The following is a 21,502-nucleotide window of genomic DNA, read 5'->3' on the forward strand; positions in this document are numbered from 1 at the left end:
CATTCTCCTTTTTCTTCTTAGAGAAACTTATGCGGACGCATCCAGGCAGCCCAGCCATTGTGTGAATCCATGTTTAAAACAAAAAAAAAGTTTGCTGAAAATAGGAAAATCGAATACAATCGTTGGCTTTAATAATGAATTAAAGGGGTTGTCCCGCGGCAGCAAGTGGGGTTATACACTTCTGTATGGCCATAATAATGCACTTTGTAATATACATCGTGCATTAAATATGAGCCATACAGAAGTTATTCACTTACCTGCTCCGTTGCTGGCGTCCTCGTCGCCATGGATCCGTCTAAATTCGCTGTCGTCTGGCGTTTTTAGATGCGCTTGCGCCGTCCGGTCTTCTGCCTGGTGAATGGGGCCGCTCGTGCCGGAGAGCTGGTCCCGCATCGTCATCGTAGCTCCGCCCCATCACGTGTGCCGATTCCAGCCAATCAGGAGGCTGGAATCGGCAATGGACCGCACAGAGCCCACAGTGCACCATGGGAGAAGACCCGCGGTGCATCGTGGGTGAAGATCCCGGCGGCCATCTTGGAGAAGGAAGAAAGACGTCGTCGCAGAGCGGGGATTCGGGTAAGTAATATATATATATATTTTTTTTTTAACCCATCCCTTGGGTTTGTCTCGCGCCGAACGGGGGGGCCTATTGAAAAAAAAACAACCCGTTTCGGCGCGAGACAACCCCTTTAATTTTCTTTTTTGACAAAGACTAATGCCTGGTTAAGACACAACGATTATCGCTCAAAAGATGTCTTTTGAGCGATAATCATTGTGTGCATTTACAGGGCAAGGTGATCGGTCAAATGGCAGTTTCACTTTTCACTCTGAGCGGGGTATGCAGGAGATAGGCGGGGCTGCTTGTCTTCTGCATCCAGCTGTTCTCTTCTGGGAGCGCTCAGCTGTTATACAGCTGAGCGCTCCGAGTGGGGTATGCAGGACACTGCTGGCCCGCTGTGTTCTACATACCCTGGCTGTGTTCTCCAAGTGGGATACTAGCTGAAATAATAGTATCAGCTGTATCCCGCTGTGAACTACTGATAAGGCTGATCATTCTCTTTCACCATATTGAAAGACAACGATCAGTGACTCGTTAACGAAAACTGCAGTTAGACCCAGCAATTCTCGCTCAAAAGACGGCCTTATAGGCCCATTTATACACACAGATATCTTTCAAAAGATTGAAAGATCAGCAATAGTTTTGCATAAAGTACTAATAGTCACTAATTAGTATTAGTACCCTGTTAGCTTCATTTGCATGCAAATGAGCTTCTGGGAGCTGTTACAGAACTCCAGCTCTATTGTTCAGCCAGGGGCTCCCTGTGAAGAATTCAGCACCATGGACAGCAGACACAGCCTGCAATCCTGCTTATCAGCTATTCTGCTGAACAACCATTTTCAAGTAGAACTGAAAACCATCATCCGGCAGAAAACTGAAAGTTTTTCGCTTCTCTGCTCCCCATATCTCCAGCTATGCCTGGCAGACGTGATCCCGGGTACCTGCAGGACCAGCCTGCTAATTACAGGGGACCCATGGATACATATGTCACTCCGCGTGAATACGATGGCAGGCTATATGCAGTCTATACAAGTGGGCAAACGATGCCCTCGTCCCCGCACATACTGGCTGCATTGCTACATTGCAGCTAGTATCACTTGCTCACAGCGGGGCGGCTGCAGGAGATTTCTCTTCTCTTGCTCCCCCGCCCCTCTCCATTCACTTAACATAGCAGCCGTTCAGTACTGAATGGCGGCTATTTACACTGAGTGATCAGCTCATCGCCCGGTGCCATATGCAGCATAAATGATGGACGATGAGTTGATCGCTCAGTGTAAATAGCAGCCGTTCAGTACTGAACAGCCGCTATGTTAAATCAATGGAGAGGGGTGGGGGAGCAAGAGGAGAGAAATTTCCTGCAGCTTCCAGCCCCCTTACTGGCAGCTCTGTTAGGGAGCCAGCAGTACTAGCTCCCGCGTGACAGCACGGGAGCGAGGACATGTGGGGACGAGTGTTGCGCATCGGTTGCCCGACATTCGTCCCGTCTAAATAGACCCTAAGGCAGACCAAAGGTGCTCAGCGTTAGACATAGGGAACCATGTAAAAAGTAACGCCGCTGATATTGTGCAAATTGCATTACATAAAATTGTATGTTAAATCGATTTTAGCACCGGCCTAATTTAGCAATAGCAAAGCTAATTAAATTAATGAAATGTCGCATTAATTCCCATTACTAGTGCATTAGAAATCAAATTACTAAAAGAAAATATTCTGAAAATGTCAAAACTTCATGGCCGGTGAGGGCCGCCTCGCAAGTGTCTCATTAAGCTACAATTTTGCTCAGATCGTTTTTCGTTGTTGATTGGAACAAGATAGAGAAGGGGCGGAGCTAAACTTTTAGAAAGTTGAAAAATAAGGTCTACCCTAGTATGTGCGGATGCCGGCAGACCTCATCTGGAATACTGGGTCCAGTTCTGGGCACCCGAAAGTTAAAAAGACATAGACAAACTGGAGCAAGTTCAGAGAAGAGTTACCAGGATGGTGAGCGGTCTGCAAATCATGTCCTATGAGGAACGGTTAAAGGATCTGGAAATGTTTAGCAGAAGAGAAGGCTGAGAGGAGACTTAATAGCCGACTACAAATATCTTAAGGGCTGTCACAGTGCAGAGGGATCAGCCCTATTCTCATCTGCACAAGGAAAGACTAGAAGCAATGGGATGAAACTGAAAGGGAGGAGACACTGATTAGATAATAGACAGTGAGGGGATCAATGAGTGGAACAGGTTACCACGGGAGGTGGGGAGTTCTCCTTCAATGGAAGTATTCAAAGGCTGGACAGACATCTGTCTGGGATGATTTAGTGATCCTGCACTGAGCTGGGCGTCGGACCCGATGACCCCGGAGGTCCCTTCCAACTCTACCATTCTAGGATTCTACTTTACAGGTCATCAGGTCATCTTACATACTAGCTCCCTTGAAATAGTTTTTAAGAACTTTCCACCTACCTCTAACTTTGTCACTGGTGCAATTGTGTACCGTGACCGCTGGGTCCTCACCAGCCCCTCCAAGTAATCTGTCAACCTGATCCGCAGATTGTCCGGTCTATCCCCTTAATAATTGAGTTTCCCACTACCAGGACCTGTCTAGCCTGCCCTGCGCTCCTATTCCCCTTCTTACTGGAGCAGACGTCCCCCTGGTGGTAAGTCAGGATTGCGCATTTAGATCCAGGATCTGGGTTTCAAATGTGCAAGATGTACACTGGTCAACATTGTCACTCATGGAGATCATTCTAAATGGGGATCGTACGGATAGATTAGGTAACATATCTGCAAATATCTAATAAATAAGCAGTAATTAAATACCAGTGACTCTTCCCAAGTCGCACACTTAAGGCACAGCACACTTATTTGTAGCACTTCTGCCATATGCCAATACTTTATACGATGGAAATCTGCATTTAATTACGGCAGCGATGATTCTGATTGGGTGTGTGTGCCTTATAATGAGTGATGATATATGCTGTATGATAGTGACATTTTCTATACTTCTGATGGAAGAAGAATATGTGCATTAATAGCAGATACAGCGAGGCGTCTTTCCAGGAGTGAGACCTGGTGGACAATACATTTGGCGGCAGTCATTTACAACATGATGTTGCTCCTGGCAATGACCGATCACACGGATGTCGTGTCCATTATCTCCATCATTCAAGTTGATATGAGCGGAGGACAGAGTTTTGTTCTCCATCTGTCCCTGACCACCCTGTCTGTTACAAGTTACTTGTGTCTTAGGGTCCTGGAGGCAATACTCTGGTCCTGAACCCTGGTGGTGTCTCATTACGGCTTCTTGACTGTTGTCTCCTGCTCTTCGCTGTCTAATTCCCCATATCTCCAGCCATGCCTGACAGACGTGGTCCTGGGTACCTGCAGTACCGGCCTGCTGATTACAGGGGACCTATGGATACTCATGTCACTCCGCGTGAATACGATGGCAGGCTATATGCAGTCTATACAGATTACCATTATGTGGCTCGTGTTTATTTCAGTTTACAGGCAAAATGATTAAAAACATGAGACAAGCATTGGGTCTGGATGAACGGCCACCAGTTCTGGGGCGCTCGTCTGCATTGTAATAATCGTACACCACATCCGCGTCTTGCACTTTGCGAGCCTGGGGTTGTGGCTCCGTGGCTGCAGATTGGAGGTGGGGTTCACTTCTAATGATGGTGATTGTAGGGTTGAACGGCTGCCCTGCTTCCGTGGTGCGAGATGAAATCCAGTCGCTGTAAAGCGAGGTGCGAGTGTAGAGGATAGGAAAGTAGAGCCTCATCTGCGCCCCCGACAGGACTCCAGCCAGCAGCCATCGCTCCTTACCCTTCACTTGACATGACACCGGGCCCCCGCCCGTCTCCTGTAGAGCAGACACCTCTAGTGAACATCAGACCTGGAACACATCCTACAGAGCAGGGGTGTCAAACTCATTTCACTGAGGGCCACATCAGCCATTAAGCCTCTTTCACACGGGTGACAACGATAACACCGCTACAAAATCGCGGTGATATTAGCTGAGCAGAGTTTGAAGAACCAATCACGTTGTGGAGGCGGGATTTATAAATTGGCTGAGCCGCAGCATTGATTTGCCAATTCACAAAACCCGCCTTGGTTCTTCAAACTCTGCTCAGCCAATCAATGCAAAGCAGGATGAACCAATCACAGCCCTCGCATTGGTTCATCGAGCGCTGCATTGATTAGCTGAGTATTGCTGAAGGAACCAATCAGAGCCATCGCTTCCTGGAGGCGGGATTTTTCAAACCCGCAACCAGGAAATGATCTTCTGTGGACAAACGAGGACTACAGGACACATGGCGGCGCTCTGGACAGCAGGGCTTATTTTAGGGGTAGGAAAATGTATTGCACAAAAATTTTCATAGGGAAACATGGACTTAAAAAATAAATAAGTTGCAAATCGCTCAAATATAGAGCAGGCCGCAATTTTTCTTTTAGATACATAGCATCAGAGAAAACATTGCGAATGTGAAGGAACCCATTGGAAAGCATGGATTTTACATACATGCCATTCGTAGCGCTGTCAGAGTGGCCGAAAAATGCGGAAATAAGCAGTTTTTGGTCACGCAAATACACAGTGTATTTGCATGACTAAAATACGCTTACGCTCATGTGAACGAGCCCCAATAGTGACCCTCATAGTGGCCCCAGTAGTAATAATGTCCCCTATATTGGCCCCAGTAATATTAGTAACTCCCATAGTAATTCTAGTAGTAACAGAACCCCTCTATTGGCCTCGGGCCGGGCAGCATCCCTACAGACTTTCCACTTATTCAGCCTGTAGCTCCGGTCTGGCAGCAGCGGTACAGAGTCTGTGAGTCGGGAGGGGGGGGGGTCGGGTCGCAGATTCTGCACTGCCGCCCCCAGACCGGAGCTGTAGGTGGGGTGAGTAGAATCGCTGTTGGGTTTTATGTACGGCCGGCGGGTCACATAAAATGAGGCGGTGGGCCTTGTGTTTATGCTACAGGGTCTGCAGGGGGGGGGGGGGGGTCAGAGATCTTACCACACAGCTGGGATCATCATTCCCTATCTGGATGCCGCACTCGGATGATGCTGACCTCCTCAAGGGGCAATGGTTCATCTTTTCTATAGACAGTCTGCACCAAGACGAAGAAGCCGGATATCCTGTAAAAGAGCAAAGATCCTTATCTAGGCGGGACGAACGTCATCTAAACGACGGCACGAGCGCGGACGCCACCGCTAGTTGTTAGCTCTTGTGCAGAGCATTTACACAGGCAGACCACCGATATTGCACTTTCCGCCATGTAAAAGTCTTGTGGATGCGAGGTATTTTCATGTGAAAACTACCTCGCATCACTACGGGGAATCCCTTCATCCCCAGTTGCTGTTGAAGGGATTCCCCCAGCCACTTCTGAAGGGATTCCCCCCAGCCACTGCTGAAGGGATTTCTCCCAGCCACTTGCTGAAGGGATTTCTCCTAGCCACTTGCTGAAGGGATTCCCCCAGCCACTGCTGAAAGGATTCCCCCAGCCACTGCTAAAAGGCATTCCCCCAGCCACTGCTAAAAGGCATTCCCCCAGTGACTGCTGACGGGATTGATTCCCCCAGCCACTGCTGAAGGGATTCCCCCCAGCCACTGCTGAAGGGATTCCCCCCAGCCACTGCTGAAGGGATTCCCCCCAGCCACTGCTGAAGGGATTACCCCCAGCCACTGCTGAAGGGATTCCCCCCAGCCACTGCTGAAGCGATTTCCCTCCAGCCACTGCTAAAGCGATTCCCCCAACCCCTGCTGAAGGCATTCCCACAGTCACTGCTGACGGGATTGATTTCCCCAGCCACTGCTAAAGGGAATTCCCCAGCCACTGCTGAAGGCATTCCCCCAGTCACTGCTGACGGGATTGATTCCCCCCAGCCACTGCTAAAGGGATTCCCCCCAGCTACTGCTAAAGGGATTCCCCCAGCCACTGCTGAAGGGATTCCCTCCAGCCACTGCTGAAGGGATTCCCTCCAGCCACTGCTGAAGGGATTCCCTCCAGCCACTGCTGAAGGGATTCCCTCCAGCCACTGCTGAAGGGATTCCCTCCAGCCACTGCTGAAGGGATTCCCTCCAGCCACTGCTGAAGGGATTCCCCCCAGCCACTGCTGAAGGGATTCCCCCCAGCCACTGCTGAAGGGATTCCCCCCAGCCACTGCTGAAGGGATTCCCCCCAGCCACTGCTGAAGGGATTCCCCCCAGCCACTGCTGAAGGGATTCCCCCAGCCACTGCTGAAGGGATTCCCCCCAGCCACTGCTGAAGGGATTCCCCCCAGCCACTGCTGAAGGGATTCCCCCAGCCACTGCTGAAAGGAATCCCCCAGCCACTGCTAAAGAGATTCCCCAAACCCCTGGTGAAGGCATTCCCCCAGTCACTGCTGACGGGATTGACTCCCCCAGCCACTGCTGAAGCGATTCCCCCAACCCCTGCTGAAGGCATTCCCCCAGTCACTGCTGACAGGATTGATTCCCCCAGCCATTGCTGAAGGAATTCCCCCCAGCCACTGCTGAAGGGATTCCCCCCAGCCACTTCTGAAGGGATTCCCCCCAGCCACTGCTGAAGGGATTCCCCCCCCCCCCCAGCCACTGCTGAAGGGATTCCCCCAGCCACTGCTGAAGGGATTCCCCCAGCCACTGCTGAAGGGATTCCCCCAGCCACTGCTAAAAAGATTCCCCCCAACCCCTGCTGAAGGCATTCCCCCAGTCACTGCTGACAGGATTGACTCCCCCAGCCACTGCTGAAGCAATTCCCCCAACCCCTGCTGAAGGCATTCCCCCAGTCACTGCTGACGGGATTGATTCCCCCAGCCACTGCTGAAGGGATTCCTCTAGCCACTTTCTCTGCCGTGTAAAAGATGCCGTAGTGTTTGCTGACCCAGCAGGACCCCAATGAAGAGACAAGAGATTCTGAGTGTCTGATCCCCTGCAGGACCCCCGAGGGCTCCATAGTCGTTTCATGCTGCCGGATAGACTGCTAATTGCGGTTCTGAGCCCCCAAAGGCAGTGCAGACCCTCGGCCCCCCACTCACTGGCATGTGTCTGGCCCGTCCATCCTGACACTGTGCAGTTGCTGACGGCCGCCTCGTCGGGGTCCCGGCTGGGGAAGCAGATGGGTTGAACGGTGCGGCTGAATCTGATCTTGTCGGCGGTCATGAGCAGCATCAGGTCGTTGGCGTGAAGATCATCGTATTCCTCGTGTGCGATCACCTTGCGGACGGCGTAAGCGGCTTTGTGGTTCGGCTCCATCGTGTCCAGCTCTGCGATCCCCACCACAACGGAGAGATATTCCCTGAGGACGACAGAAAGGATCCTATATACCCTAAAGATGGAGTCGGTGCGAAATACGGAGCGCGCAGGAAACGCTACAAGGGCTCACCGCTGCTTCAGGGCGGACGGCGCCGTCACTACCCAAAATTCACTGATGATTGTCCCGGCAGCGAGGTGGGACCCGCCGTAGTCCTGGACCGACACCAACCACGGGAAGCCGGGGGCATCAGACGTGCCGCAGCCTGGGGGAAGCAGAACCGCCAACGGTCAGGCAGAATGGCGCAATGCACGACTGGCCTAGCCAGAGCGCCATATTGTGAGGGCATGAAGGATACTCACTGGCAGAGGAGCAGCGGGTGCATGCCAAGAGGACGGCGCAGCTCAGCATCACACAGGCCCTAAATACACAGAGAGGGCAATAATGAGGACGGTACTCGGGTCTACAGGACAAGACATGGGGGGGGGGGGAGTCCCACCTCATCCTCAGACACTGCACACGGAGGCCGCACTGCCACTTCTTACCACCAGAGGGCGCCAGTCTGCATAACGGCCGGCACCGAGACGTCAGAGGGCGTGTCGTTGTCAGCGGGGATGGCGGGAAAATAGAGCGGCGAGAGGCAGCGGTGGGATGTGGGAGCCGTACACGGCCGTAGAGGCCAGCCTGGGCCGGGCGGAGAGCTTCCTGTCCCTCAACGACCTGCTCATGTCTCAGGAGAAGCTGCCGTGCCGGGTGGAGAGCGGCTTCCCCCGCCTGGGCTTCCTGGAGAAAGGGGGAGACAGCGACCACATCCCTGAGGTGACCCCCATGCAGTGCAGTGCCCCCTACATCCCTGAGGTGACCCCCATGTAGCGCAGTGCCCCCCACATCCCTGAGGTGACCCCCATGCAGTGCAGTGCCCCCCACATCCCTGAGGCGACCCCCATGTAGTGCAGTGCCCCCCACATCCCTGAGGCGACCCCCATGTAGTGCAGTGCCCCCCACATCCCTGAGGTGACCCCCATGTAGTGCAGTGCCCCCTACATACCTGAGGTGACCCCCATGTAGCGCAGTGCCCCCACATCCCTGAGGCGACCCCCATGTAGTGCAGTGCCCCCACATCCCTGAGGCGACCCCCATGTAGTGCAGTGCCCCCTACATCCCTGAGGCGACCCCCATGTAGCGCAGTGCCCCCACATCCCTGAGGCGACCCCCATGTAGTGCAGTGCCCCCCACATCCCTGAGGTGACCCCCATGTAGTGCAGTGCCCCCCACATCCCTGAGGTGACCCCCATGTAGTGCAGTGCCCCCTACATCCCTGAGGCGACCCCCATGTAGTGCAGTGCCCCCTACATCCCTGAGGCGACCCCCATGTAGTGCAGTGCCCCCCACATCCCTGAGGTGACCCCCATGTAGTGCAGTGCCCCCTACATCCCTGAGGCGACCCCCATGTAGCGCAGTGCCCCCCACATCCCTGAGGCGACCCCCATGTAGCGCAGTGCCCCCTACATACCTGAGGTGACCCCCATGTAGCGCAGTGCCCCCCACATCCCTGAGGTGACCCCCATGTAGCGCAGTGCCCCCCACATCCCTGAGGTGACCCCCATGTAGCGCAGTGCCCCCCACATCCCTGAGGTGACCCCCATGTAGCGCAGTGCCCCCCACATCCCTGAGGTGACCCCCATGTAGCGCAGTGCCCCCCACATCCCTGAGGTGACCCGCATGTAGCGCAGTGCCCCCCACATCCCTGAGGTGACCCCCATGTAGCGCAGTGCCCCCCACATCCCTGAGGTGACCCCCATGTAGCGCAGTGCCCCCCACATCCCTGAGGTGGCCCCCATGTAGCGCAGTGCCCCCCACATCCCTGAGGTGACCCCCATGTAGCGCAGTGCCCCCCACATCCCTGAGGTGGCCCCCATGTAGCGCAGTGCCCCCCACATCCCTGAGGTGGCCCCCATGTAGCGCAGTGCCCCCCACATCCCTGAGGTGGCCCCCATGTAGCGCAGTGCCCCCCACATCCCTGAGGTGACCCGCATGTAGCGCAGTGCCCCCCACATCCCTGAGGTGACCCGCATGTAGCGCAGCGCTCCCCTCCTCCTCCCGGAGGTGCCCCGCGGGTAGCGCAGCGCCCCTCCCGCCTCTGGGAGGTGACCCCCATGTAGCGCAGTGCCCCCCACATCCCTGAGGTGACCCGCATGTAGCGCAGTGCCCCCCACATCCCTGAGGTGACCCGCATGTAGCGCAGTGCCCCCCACATCCCTGAGGTGACCCGCATGTAGCGCAGTGCCCCCCACATCCCTGAGGTGACCCGCATGTAGCGCAGTGCCCCCCACATCCCTGAGGTGACCCGCATGTAGCGCAGTGCCCCCCACATCCCTGAGGTGACCCGCATGTAGCGCAGTGCCCCCCACATCCCTGAGGTGACCCGCATGTAGCGCAGTGCCCCCCACATCCCTGAGGTGACCCGCATGTAGCGCAGTGCCCCCCACATCCCTGAGGTGACCCGCATGTAGCGCAGTGCCCCCCACATCCCTGAGGTGACCCGCATGTAGCGCAGTGCCCCCCACATCCCTGAGGTGACCCGCGGGTAGCGCAGCGCCCCTTCCGCCTCCCGGAGGTGACACCCCCCCCCCATGTATCTTTCACCAGTGATGGTGAACCTTTTAGGGACGGAGTGCCCAAACTGCAACCCAAAACCCACTTATTCATTGCAAAGTGCCAACACGGGCATTTACTGGGTGATTAGCGCCCAAACGAATTTTGAGTGATATTCGCAGTGTGAATGCACAACAATCGCTCGCCGTTTGCCGATCTTCATCGCTGGCTTTCAGGGCTTAAACAGACGGCGTTGGCGCCGCGGCGGAGCGGAGTTGCGCAGGAATCAGTTTTTTGGGTTTTTCCCCACAGACTTCTCAATCTCCGCCCCAACATGGAGGACAGACCGCTCTCACCCGTAATATTAACGCGTCAGAATACCGCCAGTGAGGACGAGCCCATTGGAGTCGGCTTTGTTTGTCTTGTTCTGCGGCCGCGTGTTTCGGGATTCCATCCATCCATCCATCCATCAGATCTTATGCTGAGGGCCTAAACGTCTGCTGGACCGCGGGCTCAGCGCTTCACATAGAGGCAGCGATCCGGCGGCCGCGGGGTGATTTACACGGGACGATTACCGCTCAGATTCACGCAGTAATTTAAGCGCCATCGTCCCGTGTAAACGCCGGCCGCGAACGGGCGAGAATCCCGCCAAAAACTGAACTACGAGCCGTTCAGCGTAAACCGCAGTCGGTCACTTCTGTCATGTCTTACTGTGACTGGAGGCGGCGGGGCGGAATGCTCCTCAGCCACCCTGCCTCCATGCTGCCCGGGCTGTGATCGATGCCAGCGATACTCCTGTGTAACCGCACTGCAGCGGGCAGCACTGGGACCTGCTGTCGGACATTGTTTACCCAACCCCGTGTAAATGGGGCAGAACTTCCCGTGTAAACGCCCTGCAGAGCACTAATGACCTTAGCGGTGACGTCGGGGCTCGTGCAGGCGCTTACCCGACTGTCATCTATGTTGGGGTAATGGCGCACGTGCCATAGGCTTGCCACCACTGTCATACAGTGCCCCCTGTATCACATCACATGCCCCCTCCCCTCCACCTGGGAGGTAGTGAATCAAGCGCCTGAATGTAAACCTTGCCCTACCCTGACACAGGTGTATTTTGGCCCCTGCTGTATAATATTGATGTGGCCCCGCCGCCCGCCCTGACGTGACCTCATCCTGTAACGTGTCCTCTCTGTCTTGTGTTTAATCCGCTTATAAGAAGCCTCCATTCTTCTGATCAGGGGGCCAAGATGGAGCTGCCGCTGTGGCTGGCGAAGGGTCTGTATGACAACAAGCGAAGGATTGTTTCTGTGGAGCTTCCGAAGATTTACCGGGGGGGCTGGCGTACCGTTTTCACCGCGGACGCCAATGTGGTGGACCTGCACAAGATGGGGCCGCATTACTACGGCTTCGGCTTCCAGCTGCTCAACTTTGAGAGTCCCGAGAATACGGAGATTGCAAAGACCATCTTGCAGGTAAAGTGGCGGCGCTCATGACTGGCATGTGTGGTGCAGGCTACCGGCGCTGGCACGTACGGTGCAGATGTTCCATGTTGTCCAATTAACCCCTTAGGTGTACAGATGGAGACATATTTACCTTGTTGGTCACAGGGTCTGCGGTGGGTGCACTCAATAGATGGTGATGTTGTATCACCGCCAGGATGGTCTTCATATGTTTATGTTGCCACTTCTGCCCATCATCAGATAAATGGTGTCTCCTTAACACCGGGCGCATCAGGGTGTACAGCTACGTTCTGGGATTTGACAGCTAACACCGACCAACAGCAGTTGTTAACCCTTTAAATGTCCGTTTTGACAGTTGCATATAATGCCCCGATCGGTATTGTGATTGCGAGGTGCCGTTCGGTTGTTATGGCCTTCTGAAGTCCTCCAGGGCTACAGTAGCGGATTGTTTGACAGACTGTCCCTCAGAACGTGGTATAATGTAATACTATCGTATTGCATTATACTGTAGGAGCGATCAATCGCAAGTTCAAGTCTGTGTACAACAAAATGGAAAAATGAGTGTAAATTTTTTATTAATGGTTATAAAAGTAAAAAAAAAAAACAACCTTTCCCCTTATCTATAATAATAAAAAAATCAAAACAAGAAATAAACCTGTTTGGTATCGCTGTGTCCAATATAACCCCTTAACGACCGGGCCATAGTGTTTTTACGTCCTCCCGAAGTGGGCTTTATTCTCTGAGGACGTAAACACATGTGTCCTGCAGAGAATAAAGCCCCTCGGGCTGTGGACGTGACAGCTCCATGCTGTCGGTGTCCGCAGGTAGCTGACAGCGCTATGCAATGGATAGCGCCGATCGCAAAAAAGTAAATAAAAGTGCCCAAAAAGTTAAAGCTTCAGCTGCTCGGATCCATCGGAGCAGCTGAAATTACTCACCGAGGTCCGCGGCACAGCTCCCCGCTGTCCCGATGCTTCGGGTCCCGTAGCCGTCTTTCTGCGCATGCGCGCCAGGCGGCATTACGTCAGCCGCATGCGCAGAAGGCCCGGCGGCGCGGGAAATTTAAAGTCTCCTGGCTCCTGTAGGTAGCCGGGAGGCAGGAGATGTCAGCGGGGACCGCGATCGCCGTTATACAATGGATAACGGCGATCGCGGAAAAGTGCAAAAAAGATCGGATCCATGAAAGAGGTGAAAAAACTCACCTCAGGTCCGCCGATGTCCTCCGGCCGGTGTCAGGACCCCCCGCTGACTTCTGCGATGTGGCGGGCATGCGCAGAAGCCGGCGAGCCTGGCAAATTCAAAATCTCCCTGCACCCGGCTGTCACAGATAGCCGAGTGCAGGGAGATATGACTGGGGACCGCTGTATGCAGTTTCCAGTCATATGATCACCGTTATCCATCACATAACGGTGATCATATAAAGTTACAAAGTAAAAAAAAAAAAAAAAACGGTTAAAAGTTTAAAAAGTTAAAGTTTCATCTCCCCTTACGGATCGTATCCGTAAGGGGGGATGAAATTACGTACCCAAGGTCCCGGATTTGTTCCCTGGTGGGATGTTGATCCGTGGACCTTACCCCAGCTTCTGCGCATGCGCCCGTCAGCATGATGGCGAACGCATGCGCAAAAGTGAAAGATTGCCCAGGAAATGTAAAATCTCCCTGCTGCTGGCTATCAAAGGTAGCCAAGAGCCTGGAGATGTCACGGGGGGCTGCGGTATGCGGTTACTGGTCACGTGATCGCCGTTATCCAATGCATAATGGCGATCGGTCGGGGGAGATGAAACATCTTCTCGGAGGCTTCCGCATTTGAATCCAGATGCGATTATCCTCCATGGACCCTTCCGGCTGCTGCGCATACGCCCGCCGGCAAAATGCCGGACACATTTGCAGGAGCCGGGGAGCCCAGGAGATTTTAAATTATTTTTAGGAAGTCAATTTTTTTTCTGTATAAGTGGGCAATGGGGCCTGGAATTTATTCAGTTCTGCCCAGAAATCCAGCGGGCATTCCCTCCCTAATAAGCCTAGCCATGTGTCCTGTAAGTAGATTAGGGCCACAATGGGTATGTTTCTGAACACGGGACAAACGGGGGGATCCATTTTGGGGTGAAAGTCTTCATTCCTATGTGTGCTGTAAAAAAAAAAAAACGTTTTTAAATTGACAAAATTGCCAAACAAATGAAAATCGTAATTTTTTCCTTTTGCTTTGCTTAGATTCATTCAAGTACTTTGGGGTCAAAATACGCAGTACACCCCTAGATGAATTTGTTAAGGGGTCTAGTTTTCAAAATGGGGTCATTTGTGGGGGTTCTCTATTGTTTTGGCCGCTCAATGGCTCTACAAGTGGGCAATGGGGCCTGAAATTTATTCAGTTGTACCCTGAAATCCAATGGGTGCTCCTTCCATTATAGGCCTAGCCATGTGTCCTTTAAGTAGATTAGGGCCACAATGGGTATGTTTCTGAACACGGGACAAACGGGGGGATCCATCTTGGGGTGAACGTCTTCATTCCTATGTACACTGTCCAAAAAAACCAGTTTTTAAATTGACACAATTGCCAAAAAAATGAAAATCATAATTTTTTCCTTCTGCTTGGCTTAGATTTATTCAAAAACTGTGAAGTCAAAAAAGTCATCGTACCCCTAGATAAATTCGTTAAGGGGTCTACTTTTCAAAATGGGGTCACTTGTGGGGGTTCTCCATCGTTTTAGTCACTCAATGGCTCTACAAGTGGGCAATGGGGACTAAATCTCCTTCAAGCAAAATTTCTGTTCCGAAAGCCACCGGTTGCTCCTTTCATTTTGGGCCCCATTGTGCATCCAAACGTAAGATTAGGGCCACAATGGGTATGTTTCTGAGCACGGGACAAACAGGGGTATCCATTCTGGGGTGCAAATCCTAATTTTCATGTGTACTATAGAAAAAAGTCCTGTCTTTAAAATGACATATTTGCAAAAATATGAAATTTTTGTTTTTCTCTTCTAAATTGTATTGACTCCTGAAAAAAAACTGTGGGGTTAAAATACTCCTGACACCCCTCAGTGAATACGTTAATGGGTGTAGTTTTTAAAATGGGGTCACTTGTGGGGATATCTATCATTTTGACTCCTATGAGCCTTTCCAATCTTGGATTGGTGTAGGAAAACAAATTGTTCCTCAAAATGCTGAAAAGTAATGTTACATTTGTACGTCTCCTAACTGGTTAAAAAAAAAACAAGTTTTTCCAATGTGTGCCCAAAATAAAGTAAACGGATGGAAATATAAATCTTAGCAAAAATTTCTCTATTATGTTTGCACATATTTAAGATATTGCAGTTGGAAATGTGAAAAAATGACGTTTTCTTTCAAAATGTTCCCAATTTTGGCGCTTTTAATAAATAAACACAAATTCTATCGTCTTTTTTTTTTCGGCCTAAATGAAGTACAATATGTGGCGAAAAAACGCTGTCAGAATCGCTTGGATATGCAAAACCTTTCTGGTGTTTTTCCATGTTAAAGTGACACGTGTCAGATGTGCAAAATTTGGCCTGGTCATTAAGGCGCAAACAGGCTTGGTCACTAAGGGGTTAATATAATAAAGTAACACGTTGTTTATGGTGAACGCTGTCAGGATAAAAAAATACAACCCCAGAATTTTGCTTTTTTTGGTCACCACAACTCCAAATGAATGAAAAGCGATCAAAAACTTGTATGTGCTCCAAAATGAAACTAAATGACATTGTGCAAAACGTGAGCCCGTGCAGAACTAAGGTAACGGAAAAGTGGGAATAAGTATTAAAGTAAAAAGAAAAAACGTAAAGATTTGGTATTGTAGCAATCGTACCGACCCACAGAATAGTGTGTGTTGTACAAACAAACCTGATTTTATTTTTATTCTATTTTTTTGGGGGGGGGGGTCGTGGAGGCTTGAAATATAAACCCTGCCCTGAAAATAGACCCTAGCTGCATTACTTTTAAAAAAGGAATACATTAGCTAGCAGGCTCGGTCCAGGTCCTCCCGCTGCTGTCCGGAGCTCTGATGCGCTTCTTGCAGTCCGCCGCCCACAGAAGATCATTACCTGGTTAAGGGATTCATAAATCCCACCTCCAGGTAACAATGACTCTGGTTCTTGAGTGCTGCTCAGCCAATCAGTGCAGCGCTCAATGAACCAATGGGATGGCTGTGATTGGTTTATCAAGCGCTGCATTGATTTGCTGAGCGGGGGTCAAAGAACAAATCCCAGCCATCGTGTTGTGGAGACGGGATTTATGAATTGGCCAGTCGATGTCATGGCTCAGCGCGTCGGGACTCCGGACAGGAGTGGGAGGGACCCGGACTGAGCCGGCTAGGTAAGTATAATAAGACATCCCCTGAAAAAAGACCTATCGCCTATTTGGGGGCAACAATTAATATACGATAGGGTCTTATTTTCAGGGGAACATGGGAGATACGATTTTTTTTTTTTCAAATTGGGGGACAAAAAATGAAAGTGAGAAAAAGGAATAAAAGGGGCTACTTTATTAAGGGGTTAATGTCATGTTCTTGTTTCCCCCCAGACTTTCATAGGTCGTTTTCGGCGCATCATGGACTCCTCCCAGAATGCTTATAACGAGGACACGTCTGCACTGGTGGCCCGGCTCGATGACCTGGAGAGAAGCTTGTTCCGGGCTGGGCAGAAGGGCTTGAATGCTTTTCAGAGCTGGGAAAGAGGGACTGCGGCGCAAATCACAGCATCCAATCTGGTGCAGAGTTACAGGAAGAGGAAGTTTAATGAGGCTGATATGTAATCGTCTTGGAGGCTGGTGATCTCCACCCCGATCATCTGGAGGCGCTGCGGCCCGGGTCACCATTAGCAATAGATATGACTCAGCATCTGGATGATGGCCGCTGTTTATGGCCTGCCGGATTGATTGGCCTTCCTGGAAGGTGCAGCACTTGGCTCTATATATAGTAGAATGGATTTCCTGCTGACTCTTTCATCTACTGCCTCGGCTTCACTTCATCTATATATTTCATTGCTACACTGTATAAAGAGTTGACAATGAGCTGCTGTGTCCACTGCATGCAGTGAGGGGCGCCCTCTGTTATAGGTGATGGGGTTCAGGAGGGAGGCATTGAAACAAATGCCCTGAAAATGTGGCACTGAGGACATGATGTTTATGGGCACTGACGGCCCGATTACCAACTGAGCGCTCTGAGCAGGGTATACAGAAGACAGCGGGAGTGCTGTATTTTGTATACAGCTCCTTTCTTCTCTGCGCTTTCAGCTGGTGTCCCGCTGAGAACTGCCAGTAGGATTCCAGCCCGGTAGAGATCAGCCTTCCCTGTAACTACAGACCCATATCCCTCCTTAACACCGAATTACTAATCTTCACGTCCATCCTTGCAAATAGGCTTCATAAATTACTCCCCTCTCGGATCAATCGCAACCAAGTGGGCTTTATTCCAGGGCGGACCGCTCCTGATAATGACCAGAAAATAATGGCCGTCATACAGATTGGTGTGTTGGCTACATGTTTTAGTATTAGATATCGAGAAGGCATTCAATAGGTTTTCCCAGTCGTACTTTGAAATAGTCCAGCAGTAAACGGGCTTTGCAAACTCTTTCCTAAATGCCTTGTCAGCGCTATATTTCTCTACTACTGCCTACTTCAAAATCCCTTCTACCCACCGACCCCAATATATGTAGTTAGAGAATAGCCTTGCAGGGTGCCCCTGTCTCCCGCTCTGCATTGGCCATTGCTATTCAGGAGGATCCAAGCATTCAAGGAATTCATGTTGGCGCATTCCATGCTAAATTTAACCTCTTTGCAGACCACCTTCCGCTTAGTCTGACTAACCCACTCATCTCACTACCTACCTTGATTAATGTTTGGGAGGAGTTTAGTTTAGCCTCTGGACTCCAAGTAAGGCCTCATGTCCACGGCACGGATGGATTCAGAGTGCGGCATCCCGCACGGAATCCGCCTGTGATGGCAGCCATGCGAAGTTGTCTTACCTCTCGGGATGCTGTGCGGGTCTTCTCAGTCACGGACGGATCTTCTTTCTTCTGCATGGCAGATACCTGCGGGCACAGTGCTTTTTTTCCCCCTCAAATCACCTGTTTTCCCGCTGGATCTGCAGCACGTCTGTAGTGTCAGCTGTGGGTGTGCTGCGGATCAGATGGCGTCCATTGACTTCAATGGAAGCCGTCTGCGTGGAAGTCTGCAGAAAGTAGAGCATGCAGCGTTTTTTTTTTTGTTTTTTTTGGGGGGGGGGGGGGGGACAGGATGGTCTGCAAATCAAATCCACATGTTTTAAATCCATTTGCGGACGCCCATGCATCCTTATGGGCGCCCTGATTTGCAGGTGTCCTGTGCGGATTCCGAAACTCCAATCCACCCGTGGACATTGGGCCTCAATACATCCAAATCTGACAGTCTGTTTTGCAATTTAGCCTCCCCAAAAAGACTGAGCTCCATTTGGCATTCCGTGTCCTCTGTACCCATTATATTTCATCTCTCGGGATTGTTTACCAAATATATATACAAATGGAACTAGAAACGTATTTTCCAACAACTTAAACAAGCCCCGTTGACATGGGATCGCCTCTCCTGGATACAGGTGGGGGTTCATAGTGTCGGAATGGTGCCGCTCCCTAGACTATTATATTTGTCCGAACCCTTCCTGTCCCCGCTACTTAATTATTACAAAAACAACCTTTTTTTTCTTTTGTGTGGTTGTTGGTGGGACCGTATATTCCCAGGAATATCATGTTCCGACATTAGAGATATGGTGGACTATCCTTACCAAATTTTAAAAAATATTACATGGCCGTGTGTTTAATACAGCTTTTCCCCATCCAGGAAAGATAAACTTTATTTGTATGGCGCCATCATATTCCGCAGCGCTTACATAGACGGCGGGGGGGGGGGGATACAGAAAGACAAAAGTACAAAAATTACAGAACCGCGGTTACATAGTAATCAGCTGATGGAGACAGTAGGGGTGAGGGTCCTGCTCCAACGAGATTACATACTACAAGTAATGGGGGGGATACAGAAGGTAAAGGGCTGGAGATGTGCAGGTATGGGGAGGTGGAGATGTGCACAGTATGGCGGGGTGGAGATGTGCGCAGTATGGCGGGGTGGAGATGTGCGCAGTATGGCGAGGTGGAGAGTGAGGGGTGATATACACATAGACAATGGTCAGACATTTAGCCGTGTGACGGCAGAAACAGTATGGCTGCAGGAGCGGTTTATGATGGCTAGCAGGGATTGCAGTCAGTAGGTCAGGGAGCATGTTATCAGGCGGAGTACAGAGGGGTTTGTTTAGGGAATGCGGTATGCCTCCCTGAAGAGGTGCGTTTTTAGAGCACGCCTGAAGTTCTGCGAGTCCTGGATTGCCCGGGTATCCTTTGGTAGTGCGTTCCAGAGGACTGGTGCTGCTCTGGAGAAGTCTTGGAGGCGGGAATTAGAGGGGTGTTCAGTCTGGTTTCGTTAGAGCGAAGAGCCCGGGCTGGGTGATGGATTGCAATGAGGGAGGCGATATAGGGTGGCGCTGCGCTGTGGATGAGGGAGGCGATATAGGGTGGCGCTGCGCTGTGGATGAGCGAGGCGATATAGGGGGGGCGCTGCACTGTTGAGGGCTTTGTGAATGAAGGTAGCGAGTTTAAATTGAATTCTGTATTTAACGGGCAGCCAGTGCAGTGACCGGCACAGGGCAGAGGCGTCCGAGTAGCGGCTGGACAGGAAGATGAGCCTGGCTGCCGCATTCAGGATGGATTGGAGAGGGCAGAGTCTGGTGCGGGGGGGCTGGCTATCAGCAACGACTTGCAATAATCGAGCCGGGAGTGGATGAGGGCAACAGTGAGCGCTTTTAGCGTGTCTGTGGTGAGAAAAGAGCGGATTCTTGTGATGTCAGCTGCACCTCAAGAACATGTTCGGGCCAGAGATTGAATGTAAGGGGTAAAGGAGAGAGCGGCGTTGAATATGACCCCAAGGCAGCGGGCATGCTGGGAGTTATGGTGCCACACACTGAGATGGAGATGTCAGGATGAGGGCGGTTAGTGGAGGGCGGAAACACCAGCAGGTCAGTTTTAGAGAGGTTCAGTATGTCAGAGGACATGGTGTTAGAGGCAACAGACGGACACTTGGTGATGTTTTGGAGGAAAGGTGCAGAGATGTCACGGGAGGAGGGGTATAGCTGGGTGTCATCGGCGTACAGGGGGTATTGGAGGCCAAATCTCCTGATGGTTTGTCCAATAGGGACTGTGTAGATGGAGAAAAGGAGGGGGCCGAGGACCGAGCCCTGTGGGACCCCAACAGCAAGGGGAAAAGATGGGGTCCCCCCCAGGGCTCGGTCCTCAGCCCCCTCCCCAACAGCAAGGGGAAGAGGAGGAGAGGTAGAGCCAGCAAAGGAAACGCTTAATGAGCGGTCAGATAGGTAGGAGGAGAACCAGGAGAGGGCAGTGTCCTTTAGGCCAATGGAGTGAAGCATACTGAGGAGACGTTTGTGGTCAACGGTGTTGAATGCTGCAGAGAGGTCGAGGAGGATCAGTAGGGAGTAATCGCCTCTCTTTTGGGCTGACAGTAGGTCATTGGATACCCTTGTAAGGGCTGTTTCTGTCGAGTGTTGGGGTCGGAACCCAGACTGTAGGGGGTCGGGGAGAGAGTTCTCTGATAGCTTACAAGGCGGGAGTAAATCAGGCGTTCTAGTAGTTTGGAGATTAAGGGGAGATTAGAGATGGGTCGGTAGTTGGCAGCATCGGTCGTGCCCAGAGTCGGCTTCGTTAGGAGTGGGGATATGATGGCGGGTTTGAAAGAAGAGGGAAAGATGCTAGAAAGATCACAGGGTCTCCCATGGGTGCCTATGGAAGCGGCTTTAATTTATTGGTAGGCTCTAGTTTGGACCAAGATCTTCCTTCCTGCCTTTAAACAAAAAGCCCCATTTAGGTTTTCTTCGCCCTTACTGGGGTGTGGGGGCGGATTGAGGTGTCAGATCCTTCGTCGCTCGCCCCCCTATACTTCCATCAGAGGACGGTATCCATTAGTTTGGTGGAATGTTACCAATCGCCTCTATGATTTCTTGATACACGGTAAATCATCTCACAAACTTTGAAGACCAGCTGAGGAACGGAGGAGAAAACGTCAGGTTTTTCATTTTCTTTCTTTTATTAACCCCTTGCAGATGTCTCATCCACCGACCATGAGGGACATTTATCTAAGGCTGGCGTTTTAGTCAGTGGACATATGACGTTTTACCGCAGGTCGTCCGTGTGGACGCCGATAGCAGAATCCGTTGGTGTGAGACCGCTACAATGTTCCCAGTCCTCAAAGGAGAGAACAGTCTGGAGGGGGACGAGGCTCCAGAGAAGGGGGACGGCAGGGGAATGAGGGTCCAGAGAAGGGAGACCGCAGGGGAGTCTGGAGGGGAATGAGGGTCCAGAGAAGGGAGACCGCAGGGGTGTCTGGAGGGGAATGAGGGACATAAAGGGGGACGAGGCTCCAGAGAAGGGATCTGAGAGACATAAAGGTGGGCTGCAGGGGAGGCTAGAGTGGGATGAGGCTCCAGAGAAGGGGGAACGCAGGGGAGCCTGGTGGTGGACGAGGCTCCAGAGAAGGGGGCTGCGGGACATGAAGGGGGGGCTGGAGGGGGATGAGACTCCAGAGAAGGGGGAGCGCAGGGGAGTC

The 21,502-nt window shown here is 51.8% G+C and overlaps 2 protein-coding genes across 2 annotated transcripts; one reads left to right on the forward strand and one right to left on the reverse strand.

Annotated features, from left to right (window-relative positions):
* Positions 1-3,972: 3,972 nt before the first annotated feature.
* Positions 3,973-8,268, reverse strand: PRSS54 (serine protease 54). Its single transcript, XM_066582592.1, has 5 exons — positions 8,165-8,268; positions 7,935-8,067; positions 7,588-7,847; positions 5,567-5,688; positions 3,973-4,408 (listed from the first exon to the last, which is right to left on the reverse strand). Exons 1-5 carry the CDS (start codon positions 8,211-8,213, stop codon positions 4,040-4,042), a joined length of 933 nt encoding a protein of 310 aa, XP_066438689.1. The 5' UTR covers positions 8,214-8,268; the 3' UTR covers positions 3,973-4,039.
* Positions 8,269-8,405: 137 nt separating this feature from the next.
* GINS3 (GINS complex subunit 3) lies at positions 8,406-17,250 on the forward strand. The gene is made up of 3 exons (XM_066582697.1): positions 8,406-8,621; positions 11,633-11,866; positions 16,388-17,250. Exons 1-3 carry the CDS (start codon positions 8,454-8,456, stop codon positions 16,616-16,618), a joined length of 633 nt encoding a protein of 210 aa, XP_066438794.1. The 5' UTR covers positions 8,406-8,453; the 3' UTR covers positions 16,619-17,250.
* Positions 17,251-21,502: the final 4,252 nt, after the last annotated feature.

Source organism: Eleutherodactylus coqui, chromosome 11, assembly GCF_035609145.1.
Source record: "Eleutherodactylus coqui strain aEleCoq1 chromosome 11, aEleCoq1.hap1, whole genome shotgun sequence".
Lineage (NCBI taxonomy): Eukaryota > Metazoa > Chordata > Amphibia > Anura > Eleutherodactylidae > Eleutherodactylus > Eleutherodactylus coqui.

Coding starts and splice junctions, on each gene's coding strand:
- GINS3 (XM_066582697.1), top strand. CDS start 8,454: ATGTGGGAGCCGTACACGGCCGTAGAGGCCAGCCTGGGCCGGGCGGAG. Junction 8,622..11,632: donor ACAGCGACCACATCCCTGAG/GTGACCCCCATG, acceptor TCTTCTGATCAG/GGGGCCAAGATGGAGCTGCC. Junction 11,867..16,387: donor TTGCAAAGACCATCTTGCAG/GTAAAGTGGCGG, acceptor GTTTCCCCCCAG/ACTTTCATAGGTCGTTTTCG.
- PRSS54 (XM_066582592.1), bottom strand. CDS start 8,213: ATGCTGAGCTGCGCCGTCCTCTTGGCATGCACCCGCTGCTCCTCTGCC. Junction 8,068..8,164: donor CACCCGCTGCTCCTCTGCCA/GTGAGTATCCTT, acceptor TGCTTCCCCCAG/GCTGCGGCACGTCTGATGCC. Junction 5,689..7,587: donor GACGGGCCAGACACATGCCA/GTGAGTGGGGGG, acceptor GCTCTTTTACAG/GATATCCGGCTTCTTCGTCT.